The sequence below is a fragment of the Lynx rufus genome, unplaced genomic scaffold (genome assembly GCF_022079265.1).
Source record: "Lynx rufus isolate CCGP_SWC_20201006 ecotype Redwood Valley unplaced genomic scaffold, mLynRuf1.p SCAF_5, whole genome shotgun sequence".
NCBI classification, from domain to species: Eukaryota; Metazoa; Chordata; class Mammalia; order Carnivora; family Felidae; genus Lynx; species Lynx rufus.
The window spans coordinates 154,549,916-154,571,867 of record NW_025814867.1 but is presented as its reverse complement, the minus strand read 5'-3'; the positions used below and the strand labels follow the sequence as shown (position 1 = coordinate 154,571,867).

General features: G+C 52.9%; 1 protein-coding gene across 2 annotated transcripts in view; it reads right to left on the bottom strand.

Annotated features, from left to right (window-relative positions):
• The window catches only part of BACE2 (beta-secretase 2), a 92,826-nt gene extending 82,612 nt beyond the window's left edge, over positions 1–10,214 (bottom strand). For both annotated transcript variants that reach the window (XM_047099796.1, XM_047099797.1), the window contains exon 1: positions 9,924–10,214. In XM_047099796.1, coding sequence (XP_046955752.1) covers positions 9,924–10,214 — 291 coding nt within the window. The remainder of the gene's footprint in view (positions 1–9,923) is intronic.
• Between the last annotated feature and the right edge of the window lie 11,738 nt (positions 10,215–21,952).

Genomic DNA, 21,952 nt, shown 5'->3' with positions numbered 1-21,952 from the left:
TGCTTCGGATTCTGTGTCTCCCTCTCTCTCTGCCCCACCCCCACTCATGCTCTACCGGGTCTCTCTCTCAAAAATAAACCAACATTAAAAAAATTAAAAAAAGAAAATAGAGGAAAGATGAGCTACGCCCAAGGCCGACGCATCCGTCGGCAGCACCCAGGGCCCACGTGCATTCGCGGTGAGGGACACTGCCCAGTGCACAGCCCTTGCCTTCGCCTGCCTGGCCTCACCTGGTTCCCTCCACGTCTTCCCACGCTGCTGGCCGCAGCCAAACTGTACTCCCCCGAAGAACAGGGCCTGGCACACAGTAGTCACTCAATAAATGTGCCCAAGGAGGAGACCCGCAGTGCTGGAACCAGACAGGGCTTTGAAGATCAGGGGAGGTCTGCTGGCTCGTGCCCACGGCAGATGCTTCTCGTGGGCATTCTCCCCTCACTGCTCCCAGGCCGGCGCGGGTGGCAGGCCGAGTTACCAGGATTTCTCACCCTTGGCATCGGTGACAGTTCAGACCAGACCATCATCTGCCATGGGGAGCCGTGCCGTGCCTTCCTTGCAGGACGTTCAACAGCGTCCCTGCCTTCCACCGGATGCCAGCGGCACCACCCAAGTTGTAACAACCAAAAAACATCTCAAGACAGTGCCCAACGTCCCCGAGAAGGCACAACATCCTGGGAGAGAAAACCTCTGGGTTAGACCTATTTGCTGCCGGGTGTAAAAGCTCTCTTCCCACCCCCACTGGAGAGGGGCTGGCAAGCACAGAAACCAGCACCACCATATTCCCTTTCCACTTTAGCAAAAATAACCACCGTCCCACTAAAGGGAGGGACAGCAAAACAAAATCAGTGGCTGGAACCATTTCTAATAACTTCTGACTTGCCCCGCGTCTTACAGAGCAAGCTTTCTAGGACACGTGTATCAGTGAGAAGTCTGGCCTCCCCAGACTGCCCGATCCACAAGCCCAACAGTTAGGGCTGATCGGCAACGAGGTAGCCACAGGATGGGAGAGGAAGCCTTGAAACAGACATCAGCCCAACCAGGAAACCGGATGTCTGCTGCACCCAGGAACTGAAAAAGGAGCGCTTGTATTTACACACTTTTTAATTTCCATTTTGTTTTTCTACTAACTCATTTTTATCGCTTTACAAATTATTGCCCCGTGACAGACTGAAAAGTTAAAAAGGACACCGTCAGCACACGTGCCGTGAGAGCACGGTCCCTGGAGAAAACGTTCCCCTCGTTTCCAACCTGCCAAACACAAAGAAGCTTCGGGAAGGCAGTCTGCTTGAGGTTGCTGAACCCGCAGAGGAGACACTGACCAAATAACATTTAGGAAGATGAAAAAAGCTACTCATGCCAGGTTCCACGCAGACAACCACCACGCAGAGGAGAATCTGGCCTCTGTCCTGCTCACAAACAGCGTCCCCGGGCTGGGGCCGAGTGCCTGCTTAAGGGGGACCAGGGCAAAATGCAGAGGACTCACCCAGTACACGGGGGCTGGGTCCTGGGAAACTACTTCGACCCAGCCCTACCAGGCACTCTTAGTCCCTCCCGGCCAGCTGTGACCTGTGACCCCTGCCCTCCCCTCCCCCCAGGGTGCGGAGCCAGATTCTGCATTTTAACAGATGCCCGGGTGACTGCACACAGCTGAATGTTAGAGCTTTCGCGAGCGCTCAGAACTAAAACAGATCGTAAACGCTGCGTGTTAGAGCCTCTGAAGGGATCTCAAGTCACCGGGTCGAATTTACAGATGAAGAAACTGAGGCTCTGAGAGGTTCTCCCACACCAGCACTTGGCAAGCAGCACCTCTACGGTCAGCACCCAAACACCTGCTTCCCAATGACTGCACAGCTCTGCCGGCTCCCCAGGGGCCTGTCCGGCTGGAAAAAGCTTATGGTTTCCGGGCGCGGCCTGATGTAGCGGAAAGGGCTCTGGATGCCCACGGAGGCTTCTGGAATCCACACCTACCTTCCCCGAGGAGCTTGTCTTCTTACCAGGGTCCTGGCTGTCCTAACCTCTCTGCTCCCGGGAAAACTTTTTGATTCGGTACCTTCCCCCGTTTTCCTCCACGGCACCACTTTCTGAGGGCCTGGCTTGTGGGCTGACTTTTTGTTTGTTTCTGGGGTGGGTTGCAGGGCTGGCAAACTGAAGCAGTCCCCCCACATACCGCCAATAAGGCCACTTATTCAGTGCGCGTGCGCTTTGGAGGCGCTCCTGGCACTGGGGAGCACGAGCCTGGCCTTAGTGAGGCCAGGTATAAATCGTGGTGCTGGAAGGAGAGAAGTTTCCCACCGCCCTTTACGGCTCCCTGGAATGATGAAGCTGGCCCAGGGCAGCACTGCTTTACTCTTCAGACAGTGCTCTCTATCTTCCTAAAACGGCAGTGCTGAGGTTGTGTATTACCAGGTACAGGTATATGACGTGCCATATAATAAAGATCCCAAAACGTCCAACCTGTGACCGGTGCTGGCTGGTGTGCACGAACTCATAAACAAACCTCCTAGCTGAGTGTCTTGAATGTGGTTACACCAGCAAGCCAGGAGCATTTTGTCCTCCTCGGGGATCCCAGGGGCGAAAAAAGCTACCGAATAGCAATGGGTAAATAAACAAATAAATAAATGAATAATCAAATCTTCCGTTTGGGCCAGAAGAGGACAAAGGGCCCCCACGGGGTGGCCAACCCAGCCACGCATCACACACCAGTTCTCCACGGCTCAGGAAGGGAGCTCGGAACACGGGCACACACCCTTGCACTCTACCCGCAACTACGCACACACGACGTCACAGAAGCTAAGCGGGGCCATCCACCTGCCTCACAGCCATCCTGCTTCCGGGTAGTATCCACGGTCACTAGCATACGATGAGCCCCGCTGTCAACATCGAACCCAGGCTGGGCAGGCAGAACAGAGTGAGCGGAGGAATCCACGGCATATGGCAATGGAGCCAAGTGTTTGAGTAGAGGCCTCACTGCTGGTCATACAAGGAGGCTCTTGGGTTGGAGACAGAAGTGCCCATCGTTGTGAGAAGGGAGAGGATTCACTGTTAGAAATACCAAGGGACACCTGGGTGGCTCAGTCGGTTAAGCATCTTCTGACTCTTGATTTCTGCTCGGGTCATGATCTCACGGCTTGTGAGTTGAGGCCCCGCGTTGGGTTTAGCACGGACAGTGTAGAACCTGCTTGGGATTCTCTCTCTCACTCTCTGCCCCTTGCCCAGTCTCTCTCTTATCTCTCTCTCTAAATAAATAAACTTAAAAAAATTTTTTAAAGACATACCAAATAAACGCCGTGCTGTCTAGTTAAATAGTAGGTTTATAACCTATTGGAAATATGTACAACCCCCCCTCCCCACAATGGAGTCCCCAACCCTTAGACATTTCACTTCCTGGTTCTTCTTCCCTTCTCTGTCTCACGGGCTTATTTTCGGGGGCTTTGCAATGAGCATGCACCAAAGAACAAAGGGAGGAGGGACTGAAAGTCTCTGTGTCACCTCAGGGAATGTACGTTTGTTCCAACCAGACCACTTTTGGCTTTCCGTGGGCATAGGCGAGTTCCTGGTAAGGCTGTAACCCCCCTAGTGCTCAGCCAATGAGGAACCAGGGGAGGGACTCACTTCTATAGTGCTCAGCCAATGAGGAACCAGGGGAGGGACTTGCACGCGAGGAGATAAATTGTCTGCTGTAACTGCCCTGAGTGTGCCTGTCCGTCAGACACCTGCTCTTGCAAGAATGTTGATTAAAGCCTCGCTTCACTGTGCTTGAGTCTCCGCATCCCTCCTTTGATTGGGTCGGTGGGCTTATTTCTAACATCATCGCAATGGACGCACCAGCTACTCCTGCTGCACTCTGCCTGGGGCTGGGGCAAAAGTCAGCGCCCACCAACCCCCACCCTCAGCCTAGGTGGACCCTGAAACCCAGGGCCAAAGGCTTGACCTGCTCATACCGTGTCTGTGATATAAAATAAACCCAAGGGCTGCCAGGCGCCACAGGGAAGGGAAAAAGCCACCGCCTTGAAACTCCTGTCCTCGGGTTCAACACAGCATGGACTACCACCGTGGAGAAATCACTCATCTCGCGAGCTAACCTTAAACCTCCCCTTTTCAAGTTTTAGTTACGAGACGCCAGCAATCATTCCAGGAGGAGGCAGGAAGCCCAAAGGAGGTTAAGCCCACCTATCTGCAACAAAGGAAGTCAGAAGTTGAGAAAGGGCTAGATATGACAGGTAGGAGTACTACAAGTGAAAGGTGTATATTCTGTATCAACTATGTTCAATAAAGACGGGTGACAGATGCCTTATAGTCTTTAAAACATGAAATACAAGCTTTCAAGCCTTTTACATCTTTGTTGTTCCCAACATGAGTATTTCTTAGTCATAGGTATTTAAAATACCAGTGATCCGAGCTTACACAAATGGACTTTGCTCAAGTTAGGCAATGATTCTGGCAACTCGAGAATTTGTGCAACGTGACAAGAAATGTTTAAAAAATATGTTGAGTCCCGGGGCACCTGGGTGGCTCAGTCAGTTGGGCCTCAGACTTCGGCTCAGGTCACGATATCATAGTTCCAGAGTTCGAGCCCCGCGTCGGGCTCTGTGCTGACAGCTCGGAGCCTGGAGCCTGGAGCCTGCTTCGGATTCTGTGTCTCCCTCTCTCTCTCTGCCCCTGCCCCGCTTACACTCTGTCTCTCTCTCAAAAATAAATGAACACTTAAAAATAAATAAATACATTAAAAAAAATTCTTGGCAACTGAAACATGGGATAGAATGAAAGAAAATACACAGAATGACAAACTCAGAATGAACTTCTGGATTAAAACTCGCGTCCCACTGGGGCACCCGGGTGGCTCAGTCGGTTTCCCCCACAAAAATTATGTAGAAATCCTAACCCCTGGCGCCTGTCTTTACAGATGTGGAGAAACTAAGATGAGGTCAGACCGGATCAGGGTGAACCCTAATGCAATGACCGGTGTCATTCTAAGAAGCAGCAAATTTGGACACAGAGACATACACGGCGGGGGATTTCCTGTGAAGACGGAGGCAGAGGCTGGCTGCTGGGGGAGGCAGGAGAGGGAAGGGGATCCTGGCGACACCTTGATTCCGGATGGCCGCCCTCCAGAGCAGTGAGCGAACGTATTTCTGCTGTTTAAAGTCACCTAGTTTGCGGCCATTTGTCACAGCAGCTGCAGAAAACTAAGAACTCAAAAGATCGCCAACCGATAAGAGCAGGGCAGCACAGGGCGGCCGATCGCCTGTCCTCGGTCACGAGTGTGTGATGCCACGGCGTCCTGGAGGCTCCCCGCAAAACCTAGGTCATCCACGGGTAAATTAAAATGGGTATTTTTTTGAAAGTCCAGATGCAAAAGAGGGGTAGTGGCCCGGGGAGCTGGGCAGACCCCACGGATCGATACCCCAGCTGGGCCTCTCACCAGTGGGACCACGGACAGATTGCTGGGCCTCTCGGGATCTCGCTCTCTCCATCTGAAAACTACTAAGTCAAGTCACTTACCCGCCCTTCGCAGGGCTGTTTGCAGGATTAGAGGAGGTGACCTGTGCAAAATGCTTAGCGTGGGGCCCAACACCCAGTGAGCCCGAAATAAAGGTTAGCTATTAATATTAACGGTCGCTAGCGACTTCTCAGACGGTCCCTCTAAGGTGCTTTGCGCAGATGTCTCGGCCTGGCCTTTCCACCTTCCGCAGGAGGACTTGGATATTAATTCTTTCTCTAGAGCTCAGGAGCTGGCACCTTCCACTCACAGAAACTGGTGGGAACCTAGCCTTGACTTTCTTGTTCTTTTAACCCCAGACACGTCATTGTCCGTAATATTTACCATCTCACTGTGTTCCAGCAAATGTATTCTCGGGGGACGCCGGGGCGGCTCAGTGGGTTAAGCGTCCGACTCTTCATTTCGGCTCAGGTCATGATCTCCCGGTTTGTGGGTTTGAGCCCCGCGTCAGGCTCTACGCTGACAGCTCAGAGCCTGAGCTCAGAGCCTGCTTGGATTTCTGTCTCTCTCTCTCTCTTTGCCCTATTCTCTGCACGCACGAACACATGCTCTCTCTCTCTCTCTGTCTCTCTAAAAAATAGATAAACATTAAAAAAAACAACAACGCTTATTCTCGGTGCCCATCCCTTTTTCCAGCCTTGCCTGCAGTGAGGCTTAATGTAATTCAGGGACACTGGATTGCTTGTTCTAAAAAAGACAAACTCCTAAACTGCATATCCTTGGCACATATTTTCAATCCAAAGTCTTCCAAACAATTGTGTACTAAGAAGTGATAAGCCAACATGCCGTGATTAAAATGGGAGTCCCCAAAATAATTTTGTAGCTCTTTACATTCGAATGGTTAAGTATGAAGATCGTATTTCTGTCTGTTTCATCCCTATTGGTGGAGAGAGGACAGAACAATCCTTCAACAGAAACCCCGAGGCCTTTTGAGGCCATTACCAGGTACAGAGCTGCAGACCCCCTAGCATTTCCAGTGGGTTTATCGTGTCAGCATGGAAGCCTTTTTTTGGTTTGTTTAAATAATGGAAATTGCTATCATTATCATCATTTTAGCACGCCATTATTATTACTAATACGACCAAACCGTATGGTTCAAGCAGAGGCGGGTTCTCTACTGTTCGAACGAGGTCACATGATGGTATCCAACACCTGGCCCGCATCCCCATGCCCACGTGGTCCTGCTCTCCCATGGGCTTCGGGGCAGATGCCCGTGATGTCTTGGGGAGTATCAGGCAGGACAGACCCCCCCAGTTCTTGATTAAGGCATGCGGGGACCGAGCACGTGTGCGCGTGTCCAACAGTTGGCTCTCCCTTGGGAGAGCAGGGACCTGCGTGGCTCTGGTTCCTGTTGACCTGTGGCTCTCCCCCGGGCACACCTGGGTCCAACTCTTCATCATGTCGCCCTGAAGGAAGGGAAAGGACGAAGGGGCCGCGGGGGTCGGAGTCCCTCTTTGGTCACGTTATTAAGTCCCTGACACCTTGGGGTTTAAGGTCCAGGGAGCTCTGGCTGGACAGGGAGGGTACTTGGAGGCCAAATTTTTCTTTTTAAAGGGAAACGGAGGGGAGCCTGGGTGCCTCTGTCTGTTGAGCGTCCGGCTCTTGCTGTTTCGGCTCAGGTCAGGATCTCACGGTTTGTGAGTTTGAGCCCCGAGCTGGGCTCTGTGCTGTCAGCCCAGATTCTCTCTCTCTCTCTCCCTCCCTCTTTGCCCCTCCCCTGCTCTCTCTCAAAAATAAACAAACTTTAAAAAGGGAAAAGTAAAATAAAGGAGGCGGGAAGGAAAGGGAGCAGGAAGGCAGGGGCCCAGTGGTGCGGAACTCGGCTTCTGGACTCCAGCCACCTGGGCCCGATTTCTGGCTCTCTTTCTTGTCCCATCCCCTGGGCCAGCCATTCAACCTCCTCAGGTTTGTTGTCCCATCCCCTAAATGGGTATCAGAACTGGGAGGTGGTTGTGAGAACCCCCAAGGAGAGCACCCGTGAGACACGCAGCAGGCTGCTTGCCACGAGGGGAGCCCTCCGAACGATGTGCGACTGTTACTTCTCCAAAAATTCTTGGTTATTTAATGCTTGAATTTACAATTTCATTTTTCTCTCCACCTAAGCAAGTTTTATTTTAGGCTTAGGAGAATCAGCAGAGAATAAATGCATAACTCTTGGCCATTAATAGAGCAGGAAACCTCACTCCGAGTTCAGAAGTCACCCCAGGGCCTGCTGCAAACACCCTGCTGGTGGCCAGAGACATTTCGGGAGGAGACAGGGAAGAAATGAATCCCAGTGCACTTGTCACTAACACCTATAGTAGGCATTTGGAAAGATCGTACACACGGATGTTGCTATAAAACAGCTTATTACTAAATCAGGCCAAGAAGGAGGAACAGAATATTTCATTCCCCGTCAAATGTAAAAATTAAATCTGGATTGTTAAAAACAGCCTTCCCTGGAAACATGCTAATCTTTAACTGAGACATAACCTTGAATGAACTACTCCCTTGGCCAAGGTAAGGATACAAACACGAGGCATTCAATACATTCCTGTTATTTAAACTTCATCATTTTAAAGTAAAGGTCACCGGGGCGCCTGGCTGGCTCAGCCTGTAGAGCACGCGACTCTTGATCTCGGGGTCGTGAGTGCAAGCCTCACGTTGGACCCAGAGCTTACTTAAAAAAATAATAAAATAAAGGAAAGGTCACTGCATTAATTAATAAAGAAAAGCTATCATTTATGAAAGTTTTTGTTGTGAGAGCCCCAGAGAAAGCTTTTTTTTTTTTTTTTTAAGCTTTTCTTGAGACTTTTTTTTTCCCCCATCCCCCTTCTCTCTGGCCGGAGGCAGACTTCAAACCCCCTTTTATCACAGCACCCAAACGGCCCTCATCTTTACTTCAGTACAAAGAATTCCCTTCCACTCAAAAAATTAACAGGAGCTCTTGCCCTCAAGGCACACATTCCCAAGAGGAGAGTCATTTCCGGTCCCAAAACATCATCCTTAGGCCACAAAAGAGGTTGACCGTCAATATCTTGTGAAATCTTGGGAAGGCAGAAAAGTACAAAGTTCCCACTACCAGCTGGAGTATTCACGTGGTGGCTTTGACCAGCACCAGCCTCCGCGGTCAAGTTAAGCTTCCTCAGCTGACTCCTTCCCCCTCCTCCCTCCCCACCATCCACCCCGGGAGCCACCACTTAGATGAAAGGCAAAAAGCAGAGTCAAAGTTTTGAGCTGAACACATTTCTGAAGGGTTTTGTTTTTTTTTTTTTAAACTAATTAAGCAAGTATAGAAGTTATTCTGCAGTTTCTTTTTTTAAAAGAATTAGCATGGCGCATCTTTCCTCTTCAGAAAAGTCTTGAATAATTTAATTAGAATTACACCCAAGTCATGAGTGTGTTCTATTTATGGGGGAATCATAGCTGAATTAAAACCCAAATGACAACGTTAAAAATAAAAATAAAGTATCTTGAGACTGTACTCGATTGATAAGAAAAACCTGACTTCACATCACACTTGGATTAGGTAATGTGTTAGGAGGAGGAGAGCCAACTCGACTCCTGAAATTTTCCTGTTCTTCAGATTACCGAGCCTGGGGCCACTCACTGGGTTCTCGTTACAAAAAAAAAAAAAAAAAAAAAAAAAGTGCTAATAAATGAAAATCAGATTAAGAGAAAAAGAATGCCGCTTGGTTTTATTTTTATTTTGTCCTCGGGAGGCCACTCGGTCCCCGGCAGCCTGGCTCAGCCCCTGTTTGCTCCGCAGGCGCCCGACCGCGTTTTCATACATTCGGCAGCCACGTGTGCGGACGCCGGGCTCGGTGCAGAGAGGCTGGGCGGCCGGACCGGCGAGAGCACGCCGACGAGCCAACTCCGGGAGAGGGACGCGGCCACGCGGCCCCCTCCGCCGGGCGCACGCACACATCCTTCTCCCCGGGCGCTGCGCCGCCGGGGCCGGCCACGGGCTCCCGTGGCCATGAGACAGCATGGGGGTGGGGGGATCGTGGGGAGCAGAAGAGGAACCCGAAGTGAGCCCCTTGGCGGCCTCGGCATCGCGCCCGAGGCCCACGGCGCCGGCTCCCCGCTCGCCAGGAGGGCTGCCCCTTAGAGGCGCTCGCCGCCCGGCGGCTCGGAGCGGAGGACGCACAAGTTCTGAAACACTCGCGCACGCCCTCGGCAGCGCCCCGGGGCAGGACGCCCGGCCGCCCCGCGTCCCCGGGGCGCGCGCCCCGCTCCCGGCCCGGCGGGGGCCCCTCGGCGTCCCGCCCCGCCCCCCAGCTCTGCCCTGCCGGCGTGTGGTCGGGGGCGACGCTAAACCGCGCGCGGGCACCGCCGGGCGCCCCCCGCCCCACCCCCCCCCCCCACGGGCCCCCCGGGAAACCCGCGGCTGCAGCCTGGGGGACCGCAGGGGCGGTGGGGAGCGGGCGAGCGCCCACCAACCTACCTTCTGCGGGGGGGTCCCGATCAGCATCTCCAGGTAGTAGCCGCGGCCGGAGTCCCCCTGCAGGTTGTCCACCATGGCCAAGAAGTTGGCCGCGCCGCCGGCGGGCTCCAGGGCGAGCGCCAGGCCGTCGGCTCGGGGCGCGGCGCGGGGCGCGGCGGGGGTCCCGGGCCCGGGGGTGGGCGCGGCCACGCGGAGGGGCAGCGTGAGGGGTGCGGGGGCCGGCGCCGGGGCTGCGCGCAGGAGCCAGTGGGCCAGCAGCGGCAGCAGCAGCGCCCGGGCCTGCGCGCCCATGCCCGCGGCGGGGCCCGGGGGGCGCGCGCGGCCCGGCCCGTCCCGTCCGGCGGTGGCGGCGGCGGCTCGGAGGTTCGGCGCGGGGCTGCGGGCAGGGCCGGGCGCGCACGGGGCGGGCGGGCGGCGGCGGCGGCGGCGGCGGCGGCGGCGGCGGCTGGGAGGAGCACCGCGGGAGGAGGACTGCAGGAGCGGGAGGAGGCGCCGGAGCCGGAGCCGCCCCAGCCCGCGCCGCCAACTTGAGCAAGTTGGTCGCCGCTGCCCCCTCTGGCGGGCGGCGGCTGCCCCGCAGGGGCCGGGCCCCTCCCCCGCGGCCAAGGTCACGGCGGAGCGCGGGGTCCGCGGGAGCGCCCCGGGCGCGCCCCGCCCGCCCTCGCTCGTCTCGAGCCGCGCCTCTTCCCCGGGAAACTCGAGTCCCGAATTTCCTCGGAACGCACCCCGCTGCTACGGCCAACGGATGTGACGAGGCTCATCTGATACCAGGGGGAAAGTTTCGGGAACCCTTAAAGGGGCAGCAAGGGCCTGAACTGGCCCCGGGACCCCGCGCGCGAGGGGGCCCCGCAGGGGTGGGGGGGTGAGTGGAGGGTCCGAGAGGAGAGTGGGGAATCGTCAAAGAGCCGCGAGCGTCACCAGGAGTCAGCGCCTCCCCTCGCCAAGTTCCTCCCCGCCGCACTTCAGCCCGGCGGAGTCTGGCTGCCTCTCTGGGCATTTTCCGTGCGCTGAACACCCACCCCCATCCCCACCCCCATGCCTGCTCACTCCCGCTTCCTTGTCCCCACTTCGGCCCCCCGGCAGATTTGGAAGAAATCTGAGTGGAGGCGGGGATGGGGGAGGCAGGGAGGACGCGAGAGCTTTGGAGACTTCTCCGTAGAAATCTTGGGGGTGGAGGGGATGGGGCTTGGATGCCTCTGCTGGCTGCCCGAGCCTCGGCTCCCCCTGGCGCCCACCGTCACCGCCCGGGAGGTGGTGTCCGCTTCTGGCTTTGAGCTTGGGCTTCTCCGCCCCACGCTTGTCCGTAATGCAGATGGGAAGCTGGCGGGAGCTGCTCCCTCACCTCCCCCAGGACTCCCTCAGTCCACCAAGCGAGTTGCAGTCACGATGCAAAAATCAGGGCCGCCAAGGCTGCACGTTGCCTTTCAACCCTCCGCTTCCCCCACCGCCAGCTCCCGGCGGATTATCTAATTAATACTTGTTTAGCCGCAGACACCAAGACCAAAGAAGGGGCTCAGCAGTGCCAGCAACGAGGGTTATTTTATTTTAGGTACTAAACGCGGGGGGGGGGGGCAGTTACACAAACTAAGGTCCATTGATTTCCACTGAAACAAGGAGCAGGCGAATCTTTTCTACCTCCTCCAGCTGAAATATGCTGGCTGTTTTAAAAAACAAACAAGCCCGTCTTCAAACAGTGGGAAGGTTGGAGCAAAGCTTCGCTCCTCGCTGTAATTTCCAGCTACTTCTATCCAAGATTTGATTTTTATTCCTGTCTTCTCGATTTTAGAATCAGGTCTCGCTCTGCAAGAGACCCATATGTCAGAGATCTTCGGTTGTGCGTATAAAAATCACATTTTCCCCAGACTGTATCCCAACTTTAACAAATCCCCAGCCTCAAAAAAGAAAGGCCTGGTAGGGCCTGTGATATAACCTAAATTGATATCCCCATAAATCTGCATAGTAATTCCAGAGCTATTATATTCATATATTCACATTTCGAATTCAAGGTTGTAGACGAAGTATAATTTTTAAAGAATGATTATTTATACTCCTTGGTGTCCAGTCTTGAGGGGGTCCAAAAAGAAGTGCAGACAGTTGTCGGAAGAACACAACCTTGGGGGAAAAAAAAAAAAAAAGCACATGCAATTTATTAAGGACGTTGGCATAGGGGCTACCTGACTGGAAGTTCAACATCAGAGACATTTGCTCTCATTATTAAAAACCACCAGGGAAGATTTTGAAAATCAAGTCTAATGAAGGTGTGTCCTTTGTGGGACTCCGGCCCCCGCCTAGTGTGAGCATTCATGAGCTTTTCACTTTGAAAAGCCAGTTTAAGTTTACTGGAAACAGACGCATTAAGATCTGGTCACAGGGGACCTCATGTAGTTTTCATGGACGCTGGAGCTGTCTTCTCAGAAACGAATAGGGCTGAAGTGACTGCATCTGATGACTGTCCCCACGGCCGTCTCTGTTACGAATGGTCTTGCAGTTCTCGGCCCGACCCCTCCTCACAACGAGGGTGCAGCCTGGGTCCGGGAAACAATAGTTTTACCTCCCAGGTGTTCTCCCTGGAACCTTATGTGGCAGGCCTGTCATTCCGGAGCCAATTAGGGGTTCTTTATGCACTCCCCGAAGCCCTTCTCTAAGAAAGAAGCTGTGTCCCAAAGCACTGGGGAGCGGCAGGGAGAAGGTGGACCCCTCACACCCCCCTGCAGCACCCCAGCATTCCCCAAGAATCTCTGTAAGAGCCACCATTTCAGCCACACTTTCTGGGTCCACATGGGGAAACCGAGGCCTACGAGTGAGACTGGCCCACCCCGCCTTGCAAAGAGCAAACGTCCTCACCCAGAAATGCCTGGCCCAGCTGAGGGTGAGAAAGGGTCTTGCCCTCCTGCCCAAGGAGCCAACCAAGGATTCCTTCCAGGAATAGGTGTTGCTTGGTCACGAAGATTGTCACCGATGTGTCTGTTGACGTTCACTGGTTCTCAGCACTAACTCTGAGCTCCTTCGACACCAACAATTCTCACACTTTTGGGTCTCCCTCTTACTCCCTTAAAAACTAAGGACCCTAGGGGCACCCGGCTGGCTCAGTGGAGCATACGACTCTTGACCTGGGGGTTGTGAGTTCGAGCCCCACACTGGGTGTAGAGATTGCTTAAAAATAAAATCTTTTAAGATTTTATTTTTATATTTTAAGTAATCTCTGGACCATCTCGAGTTGTGGGGCTCGAACTCACAACCCGGAGATCAGGAGTGGCATGCTCCCCGGCCTGAGCCAGGCAGGCGCCCCAGGAACTTTTATTTATGTAGATCATACCTATCAATAGTCACCAAATTAGGAATTAAAACAAATGTTAACAATATGTAATAATGCACTTAAAAAATAATGTAACAAACCCATTATACAACAACATAAAATAACATTAATTTTTTTTATATTTATTTTTGAGAGAGAGAGAGAGAGAGAGACAGTGTGAGCAGGGGAGGGACAGAGAGAGAGGGAGACACAGAATCCAAAGCGGGCTCCAGGCTCCGAGCTGTCAGCACAGAGCCCCACGCGGGGCTCGAACCCACGGACTCTGAGATCATGACCTGAGCCGAAGTCGGACACTTTTACCGATTGAGCCACCCAAGGTGCCCCCATCAAATACCATTTTAACGAAAACTAACTTTTTCAAAAAGTGAGAAGAATGATTATTTTGCATTTTTGCAAGTCTCTTTATCTGGCTTAACGGGAGGCAGCTGGATTCTCATAGACCCTTCTGCATTCCGTCCATTTGGAAACCTCTGGAAAATTCCACCCAGCCCGCAGAACCGAAGGAAAGTGAGAAAGACAAGTAACACTTTACTGTCATCATGAAAATAGCGTTGAGCTAAAGGGCCCTCTGAAAGGGTCAGACCATACTCGGAGAATCAAAGGGCCCTTTCCTGTGTCTCTCCCAGGGCCTCCCAGACGGAGCAAGACGCCAACCCCCTACAGCCCAGGGGAATCTTATCAGCTCATCTCTTTAGTATCCTGTGGTTTCCTTTTCTGTCTGCCTCATGGTTCCTTCTCAGAAACTTACAAACATGCAGACAGCCCCCACTTCCCTTTTGGTAAAACCCATCTTGACCCCACTTGTGAAGGCTGCTGGCTTATCTCCCTCCCCGTGCAGCCACCCTTCTGGAAGGTGCTGTGTGCCTCCTTATCTCTACTTCTACCTCCTTGCACTCCTCACCCTAACAGAGCTTCGCTCCTGGATGGACGGGCTTGTAGACAGGTCTCCAGCTTTATTCCTACCCAGCCCCCCGGCGGCCCCGAGCACTGGTTCCTGCGCACCAAGCCTGCCTGCTCCGTGAGGCACCTGCGGGATCCCACCCGGCAGTTGGTTTGGGGCCGGCCTCCGGAACGGCTGGTTTTAAAAGCTCCCCAGGCGAACCAGGGAATAGAGCGTGGGAGAAAGGGAATAAGGTGTCCGACTGAAGAGGTCTGGAGACTTGTGGTCCTGAATTGATTTGGAAATTCCAGTAGGTACTCCTGAGGTCGTTCTTAAAAAAGTAAATAAACCTTGGGGCGCCTGGGTGGCTCAGTGATTAAGCATCTGACTTCCGCTCAGGTCACGATCTCATGGTTCGTGAATTCGAGCCCTGCATCGGCCTCTGTGCTGACTGTGTGGAGCCTGCTTGGGACTCTCTCTCTCCCTCTCTCTCTCTCTCTGCCCCTCCCTTGCTCACACTTTCTCTCTCTCTCAAAATAAATAGATAAAACTTAAAAAAAAAAGAAGAAGAAGCCTTGCTGTGTCTACTGGAAACACCTACATACGATGAACATCTGTAGTGCCTACATTAGGGCTTCTAAATATCACATCCCCCACCCCTTCCCCATAAAGCAAACGGTGGCTCCCCAGAGAAGGCTGATCCCAGGTCTGGGGACGAAACTGAGCATCATGACCCTGGAGCGTCTTGTCTTACCAGGAAGCAAGGATGTAACCAAAGGCTCTGGAGGCTCTGTCCAGAGCTAAGGCAGAGCCTGGACGATTCAAACAGCATTCGAAGTGGTAACTGCAATGGCTCAAAACACTTCAATTATCTTGAAACCTATTCGATCATAATGTTCTTTGAAAAAGTACATTGATTCTTTTGGAAGCATGCTAAGGAACCCAATGTGTTATTTTCAAAAACTGGCAGAGAGGGGCTCCTGGGTGGCTCAGTCGGTTGAGCATCCAACTCTTTTATTTTTTTGGGGGGGGGGATTTTTTTTAAGTTTATTTATTTATTTTGAGAGAGAAAGCACAAGCAGGGGAAGGGAGAGAGAGAGAGAGAGAGAGAGAGAGATAATCCCAAGGAAGCTATGCACTGTCCACACAGAGCCTGATGCAGGACTCAAACCCAGGGACCATGAGGTCATGACCTGAGCCAAAGCCAAGAGTTGGACTCTTAACTGACTGAGCCACCCAGGCGACCTGCATCTGACTCTTGATTTCACCTCAGGTCATGACCTCAGGGTTCATGGGACCAAGCCCTGGGTCGGGCTCTGTGCTGACAGCATGGAGCCTGCTTGGGATTCTTTCTCTCCCTCTCTCTCTGCCTCTCTCTCAGTCTCTCTCCTCTCTCTCTCAAAAAATAAATAAATAAACTTAAAAAAAAAAACTGGCAGAGAAGGGAGAAGAATCACGCATCTATTGTCTTGACTTTCCTGTACAAACTACACCTCAGTATAACCAAATAATTGGTGAGGGGAAACTTCCCATCATAGAAGGTTTGCAGCTGATACACGAAGAAGAAAGATGATGGGCTTGGAACACTGTCACTGAGCAGCCCTTAAGGGGTTAATGGATCCCTGGCTGAGAACTTCACAGACAAAGCAGAGGGACCACCCAGCATTCCGTGCTTCCTCGTGGAAGTCCACAATGCTACCAGTGAAACGTTCTCGCCGGAAAATCGAACCCGAATCTGATTAAGCCTCTACGTCACAGGTTGGCACCTGACATCCGGGGGACCAATTCAGCCCTGCTGCCTGTGTTTGTGAATAAAACTTTATTGAAACGTAGCCATGTCTGTCTGTTTCAGCAGTTGCTACAGAGACCATGTGGCTTCGAAGGCTCACATGTTTACCGTCTAACCCTTTGCAGAAAGTTTGCCAAGTCTTGTTATAGATCAAAAGAGTCCCAAGACCCTTATCAGTCATTTGCAGCACAGGGATCTTCTTTGGCTCATGACTAAACAAAAAGGAAAAGTTACTTGTAAGACAATTAGAGAAATTTGAACACCGGTTGGATGATGTTATGGAACTATTACTGATATTTTTAGAGTATTTTAGAGTAATGGCATTGAGAGTGTGTGTGTGTGTGTGTTTAACAGATATTATTTAGATCAGACATGCTGCAATATTTATGAATGAAACGAGATTTATTTCAAAATAGTATCGGTTGGTAGAAAACATGCCAGTCCTCTCAGTGAAATATATACTCCTAATAATAACTGTTAGCAGGCACCATGATCATTCTCATTTTACAAATGAGATACTGAGGCAGAGTTGATATGTTTTTTGTGTGGGTTTTTTTCTTTTTCTTTCTTTCTTTTTTTTTTTTTTTCTTTGAGAGATCGTGCGAGCAGGGGAGAGGGGCAGAGGGAGAGAGAGAATCTAAAGCAGGCTCCGGGCCCAGCGCAGAGCCCAACACAGGGCTCCCACCCACGCCCCTGGGATCGTGACCTGAGCCAAAATCAAGAGTCAGCAGCTCAACCAGCTGAGCCTCCCAGGCGCCCCCAGAGTTGATATTTGACTGCTGAGTGGTGAAAGTGGGATTCAGATTCTGGAGACCTCACAGCCTGTGCTCCTTATCATGTGACCTTTCTGAGAGACCACAGGATGGTCTAGCTGGAGAGGACCCCAGAACACTGGCCCGGGGAGCGTACAGAAGGTGAGGAGGGCCAGGTGGTCCTGCAGACGGCATCCCCGTGGCTCGTTTAACAGACATGCTGAGCCGTCCTTTGTGCCACTGACCACATCAGAGCTGGAGCCACCTGGGACAAATAGCCCCTTCCATCAGAGATGACAGGTTAGCAAGGTCACACCACAAATACATTTCCTTTTTGGAAACACGACTCCAGCTCAGGTGGAGGAGAGATGGGTGGTGGTGAGCCCAGAGACAGAGGGACCGATTAGGAGGCTGCTGCAAGAATCCGTGAGGAGGGGACAAGGGGCACAGAGAGGGAGCAGTTAGCATTTAGCGTGGAGAGGGTAGGACTCACTAGCGCTGTCCAGACAGGTGCACAGCAGCTCCTTCCGTGTGCTCAGTGCCCACTCACTGCTGCTAAGTTTTCGCAGCGATGTGACTCTTGCACAGCAAGAAGCAGGCAGGGCACATGTCCCCGTTTTGGAGGGACAACGAAGGACAGCGGCGCTGAGGTCCCACCGCGCCCTGGGCGCTGACTGCATCCTCTGTCGCTCCAGGGCAGGCGTCCTGTGCCCGTGCCGCAGTGAGGGGCGCTGAGGATCTGTCTTACATCCCAGCAGACAATGATGAGCTGGATCTGAAGCCTTCACCAGCCGCCGAAGCCTGGGTTCTTCTACCTGGACGAGGTTCCCTTCTCAAAGGGACGAATCAGGCACATTTTAGCACAGGAGGAAATAAGACTCACGTCAGGCTTCCCTTTAGATACCAACTATCCCGGGGCGCCTGGGTGGCTCGGTAGGTCAAGTGTCTGACTCTTGGTTTCAGCTCAGGTGATGATCTCACGGTTCGTGAGTTCGAGCCCTGCATTGGGCTCTGTGCTGACAGCGTGGAGCCTGCTTGGGATTCTCTGTCTCTCTCTGGTCTCTCTCTCTCTGGCCCTCCCCTGCTCAAGCTCTTTCTCTCTCTCTCCCAAGATAAGTGAATAAACATTTAAAAATTTAAAGAGAGGAATAACTCACCAGTCTATTTCACCTATGTTTTATGTTCACACAGGAATGGCCAAGTAGGACTATAAACCTCTTCCAAAGATACAAAACAAAACCCCTAAGTGATAACAAAGCCTCATGTCATGGGGTAATGGTAACATATCTCTCTCTTTGTGGTTCACGAAATGATGATTTCTTTCTGCTCAGGTGTGTATTTGACCATCGTGAGAGTCAACGGCACAGAACAACCTATGTGGGCGTACTCGCTGGGTAGGAATCAGCCAACGTTTACCTTCCCTGAACATGTCTTGGATGTTAAGACTTGCCCCCGGGTTGTGTGTTTCTGGGATCTGGGGGGTGCCTACCCGAGCTGTCAGCCTTCCTCAGCTCCAGGGCTTGGTCAGAATGGCCTCGTTCCCTCTCTGTAACCACACAGCTCCGTCCTTCCCATTGTTCTGGGAACCGCTTCCAGTCCTCATTCTGGAGACTGGGGTTTGGTTGGGATCCCACAGGTGATGCTGGGTGGGGGGACAGTGTGGGGGGGGGAGCGGGAATCCTCTTTGCCAGAGTTAGCATCCTTCCGGAGTTCACAGCTCTCCCGCGTACTTGGAATTTTACATCATCACGATTCATTGATATTAACACCAAGGCAGGCGGAGTCCCTGAGTGGCGGAATCAGAAGCGGGTTGGTGGCCACAGACGACTCGTTCGGCTGCAAGCACGTCTTCTTTACTGTGTCGTATTTGTTTTGGTCAGCTTCTGAAAGCCTCTTTGCGTCCCTTTCCCGGTGAAAGTCTGGAGGAAGACAAATTCGAGCATCTGTTTGGACAGGGGCCATTTGGAGAACGGGACTGTCCTCTGTGTGGATTTATGAGTTTGTCGGAGCACAGAATAGGAGTGCAGAAGGGAGGCAGTGAAGGAGACAAACAAGGAAGAAGGTGTGGAGAAGAGGCAGGTGAGTCTCTGCACCCCTTCCCCCCCGCTCCCAGCGTCAGTCAGATCTGGGTCATCTCCGCTGGAAGGAGAAGTAACGTGGCCTGGAAACCACCCCCTCAAGGTCGGGGTACAGAAGCCCATCCCCGACCAACAAGCTCAGGGTGTGACGGCCCACGATGGGTGGTCCGGGCAGGGTCGGAGGAGAAGGCAGGTGGTCCCCTAGACCACAAAGAGGCAGGGCCCTCCCTGTACCTAAAGTAGCCACGCCTAACATCTGACCTGCTTGCCCCTGTGGGCTGCCTGCTGGGGGATGGGGGTACAACTCCTGGTCTGGTAGGTCCCTTAGTGAACAGCGAGGACCCAGAGGGGAGAGGACAGGGCTGCAGGTCACGTGGGGATCCCATAACAAAAAGGAGGGGGAGGGAGGCTGGGGCAGCCCCGAAAGGCCCAAGCTTGTCTGGCCCCTGCCAAGAGCTTCTCTGTTGTTTCCCTGTGACCTCTTAGAGACATGCCTGGAGTCCCATCAGCAGAGGGAGGCTGGAAGGATAGGTGGGCAGATCTGGAGCAGCTATGGGAGCACTCATTAGAAACATCAGAAGTCCCATCGGAGTGCTGCGCGCAGGGTGGCCGGCAGCCTTTGCCTGCAGAGTCAAGGGCTCAGGACCACCCGCTAGGCTCAAAATGGCAGCCGCTCTTAGCCGTTGCCCACCTGTCTCCATGCTGCCTCTGCACCATTTCCAAGGAGAAGCATGTCAGCTCACCCCACCCCCAGGTTCATTCTCCGCCCTCCCCTGGAGACCCCCACTGGTTACAGAGAGAGTCCAGGCTAGCCCCCCAGTTGCATCCATCTTAGCGTTTGCTTATGCGCGCAATGAGAAGCTCCCAGACTCACGAGGAGAGTCTGGCTGAAAGAGGGCCATCGAGCCAATACTTCCTGAGCTAATTTTGAGCTAACATTGTTTCCCCCTCAGGGAAGTCTCAGAACCTATTACACGAAGGAAAGAAGAGATTTTACTGTGTTTATTATTTTTTTGTTATTTTTTAAAAATTTCTTTTAATGTTTATTCATTTTTGAGAGACAGAGAGAGCCAGAGCTTGAGCAGGGGAGGGGCAGAGAGGGAGGGAGACACAGAATGTGAAGCGGGCTCCAGGCCCTGAGCCGTCAGCACGGAGCCCGACGCGGGACACGAGCTCAAGAACTGCGAGATCGTGACCCGAGCCGAAGTCGGACGCTCAACCGACTGAGCCACCCGGGCGCCCCGAGATTTTACTGTTTTGAAAAGAATGAGCACTTGGAGCTCCAAGAAGAGTTTTCGGAGAAAGAGGCATAATGTTTGAGAAGAAATGAAAAGCTGAGCAGGGACAGCAGCAGGCAGAGAGAGCTGAAGCCCGTTGTGCTAGATGAGCCGGTCAACATAACTCTCGTAACTTGGGGAATTGTTACAACCCCAGAGCAAAAGGGCCGGGGAGGGAGAGCCACGAAAGGCAGTATTTACGACCGAGGGAAACCCACCAGATCTTGTCTTTGACTTTGCAGAAGTCCAGGGAGAAGGAAGCTGGCGGAGGTGAAGAGACCTACGAGAGTTCCTTGAGCTGGAGACGTCAGACCACAAGGGTTCACCAACGTCCGGGTGGGGTGATTTCAAAAGGCACTTGGGAATTCCAAAGATACACAGGAAATTGTTTGCACTGTGTGCCCCACGACAGGGGCTCCTCTGTCGAATACTGAGTGGCGGGAGACAGGCGCAGAACGCACCCAAGGTAAAAAGAGATCGGTCCCAGATTCTGTCCATCCCGCGGGAGGGAGGGGAGGACAGCACGAGGTGCGGGGAGGGGAGGTGTACAAGCGAGAGTGACCTAGGGTAGCGTTGAGCTTGCGGTTGAATCTGGACAGCTGTGGATAATATGACCAGAAGACGTGAGTCGTGTGACGGTTGAGAAAGAATTCTTGAAACAGAAGAGGCTGGTGGACAACCAAACTGCTGGAAGTTTCACCTAGCTCTCCTAATTGGGCGGGACGGGGGTGGAAAATGGGGGAAGGAGGAGGAAGAGGCCTAAGTCTGGCCTGGGTGGGGCGGGGCCGGATGGGGCTGGTGGCCGGGAGGGTGGGGAAGGTTATCTGAAGAGGGAGGGACACCACCCTGGTCACACTGGGGCTGAATTCTGAATCTGTTTTGCCTCCTGACGCGGCCTTCCCCGTCTGTGAGGGGGGAGATAAAGCCTATTTCCTTGGACACTGGGAAATTAAGACACAACACATGCCGATCATCTCACACAGGGCTGGCACATTTTAAGCGCTTTAGCTGTTATTTTGTTTATTTAAAAAAATTTTTTTAACGTTTTTTTTCATTTTAGAGAGACAGAGTGTGAGCAGGGGAGGGGCAGACAGAGAGAGAGGGAGACACAGAATCCGAAGCAGGCTCCAGGCTCTGAGCCATCAGCACAGAGCCCGACGCGGGGCTCAAACTCACAAGCAGTGAGATCACGACCTGAGCCGAAGTCACACGCGTACCCAACTGAGCCACCCAAGGGCCCCGTTACAGTTATTGTTATTGATGGTGATAGGGAAACATAGGTCAAACCATATTTTAAAAAAATTTTTTTAATTTAAAAACCTAGGATTTCGGTGATGTCATTATGAAAAATTACCAGAAACTTGGGGAACCCGCTGGCTCAGTCGGTAGAGCATACAACTCTTGGCCTCGGGGTCATGAGTTCAGGCCCCATGTTGGGCATAGAGCTTACTTTAAAAAAAAAAAAAAAAAAAAGATACCAGAAACTCTTTCAATGTACCCTTCTGGGCGCGTGCGGGCCTGGTCCTGTGGAAGGAGCCACCTTCCGGAAGCCCTGGGAGAAGAGGGTGGGGTTGGAGCCTGGCTGACCAGGGCTGGGTTGGGTCAGTTATGGTGGGTGGGGTTCGTTTGCTGTTTTTCTGGAAGGTTGGGGCTCTTTCCCCTCAGGTGGGTGGGGGCCGAGTCCAGAGCCAACAAGAAAGTCACAGGAAAGTTATGCTTCCTGCAAACAGCAGGACGGAGGCCTGTTTACACAGTGGGATGGCAAATATTCGTTTTTAAACCATAGTCACAGGATTTGAATGACAAGCCAACGGGGTACACAGCTGTTCCCTTCAGCCATCCAATCTCCAGCAAAGGCCCACCCATACTCTTGCCTGATGCGGAGAAAGGGGCCAGAGTGGCCGCTCCCGGAGACCCGGGCACCTGGGGCTCTCACC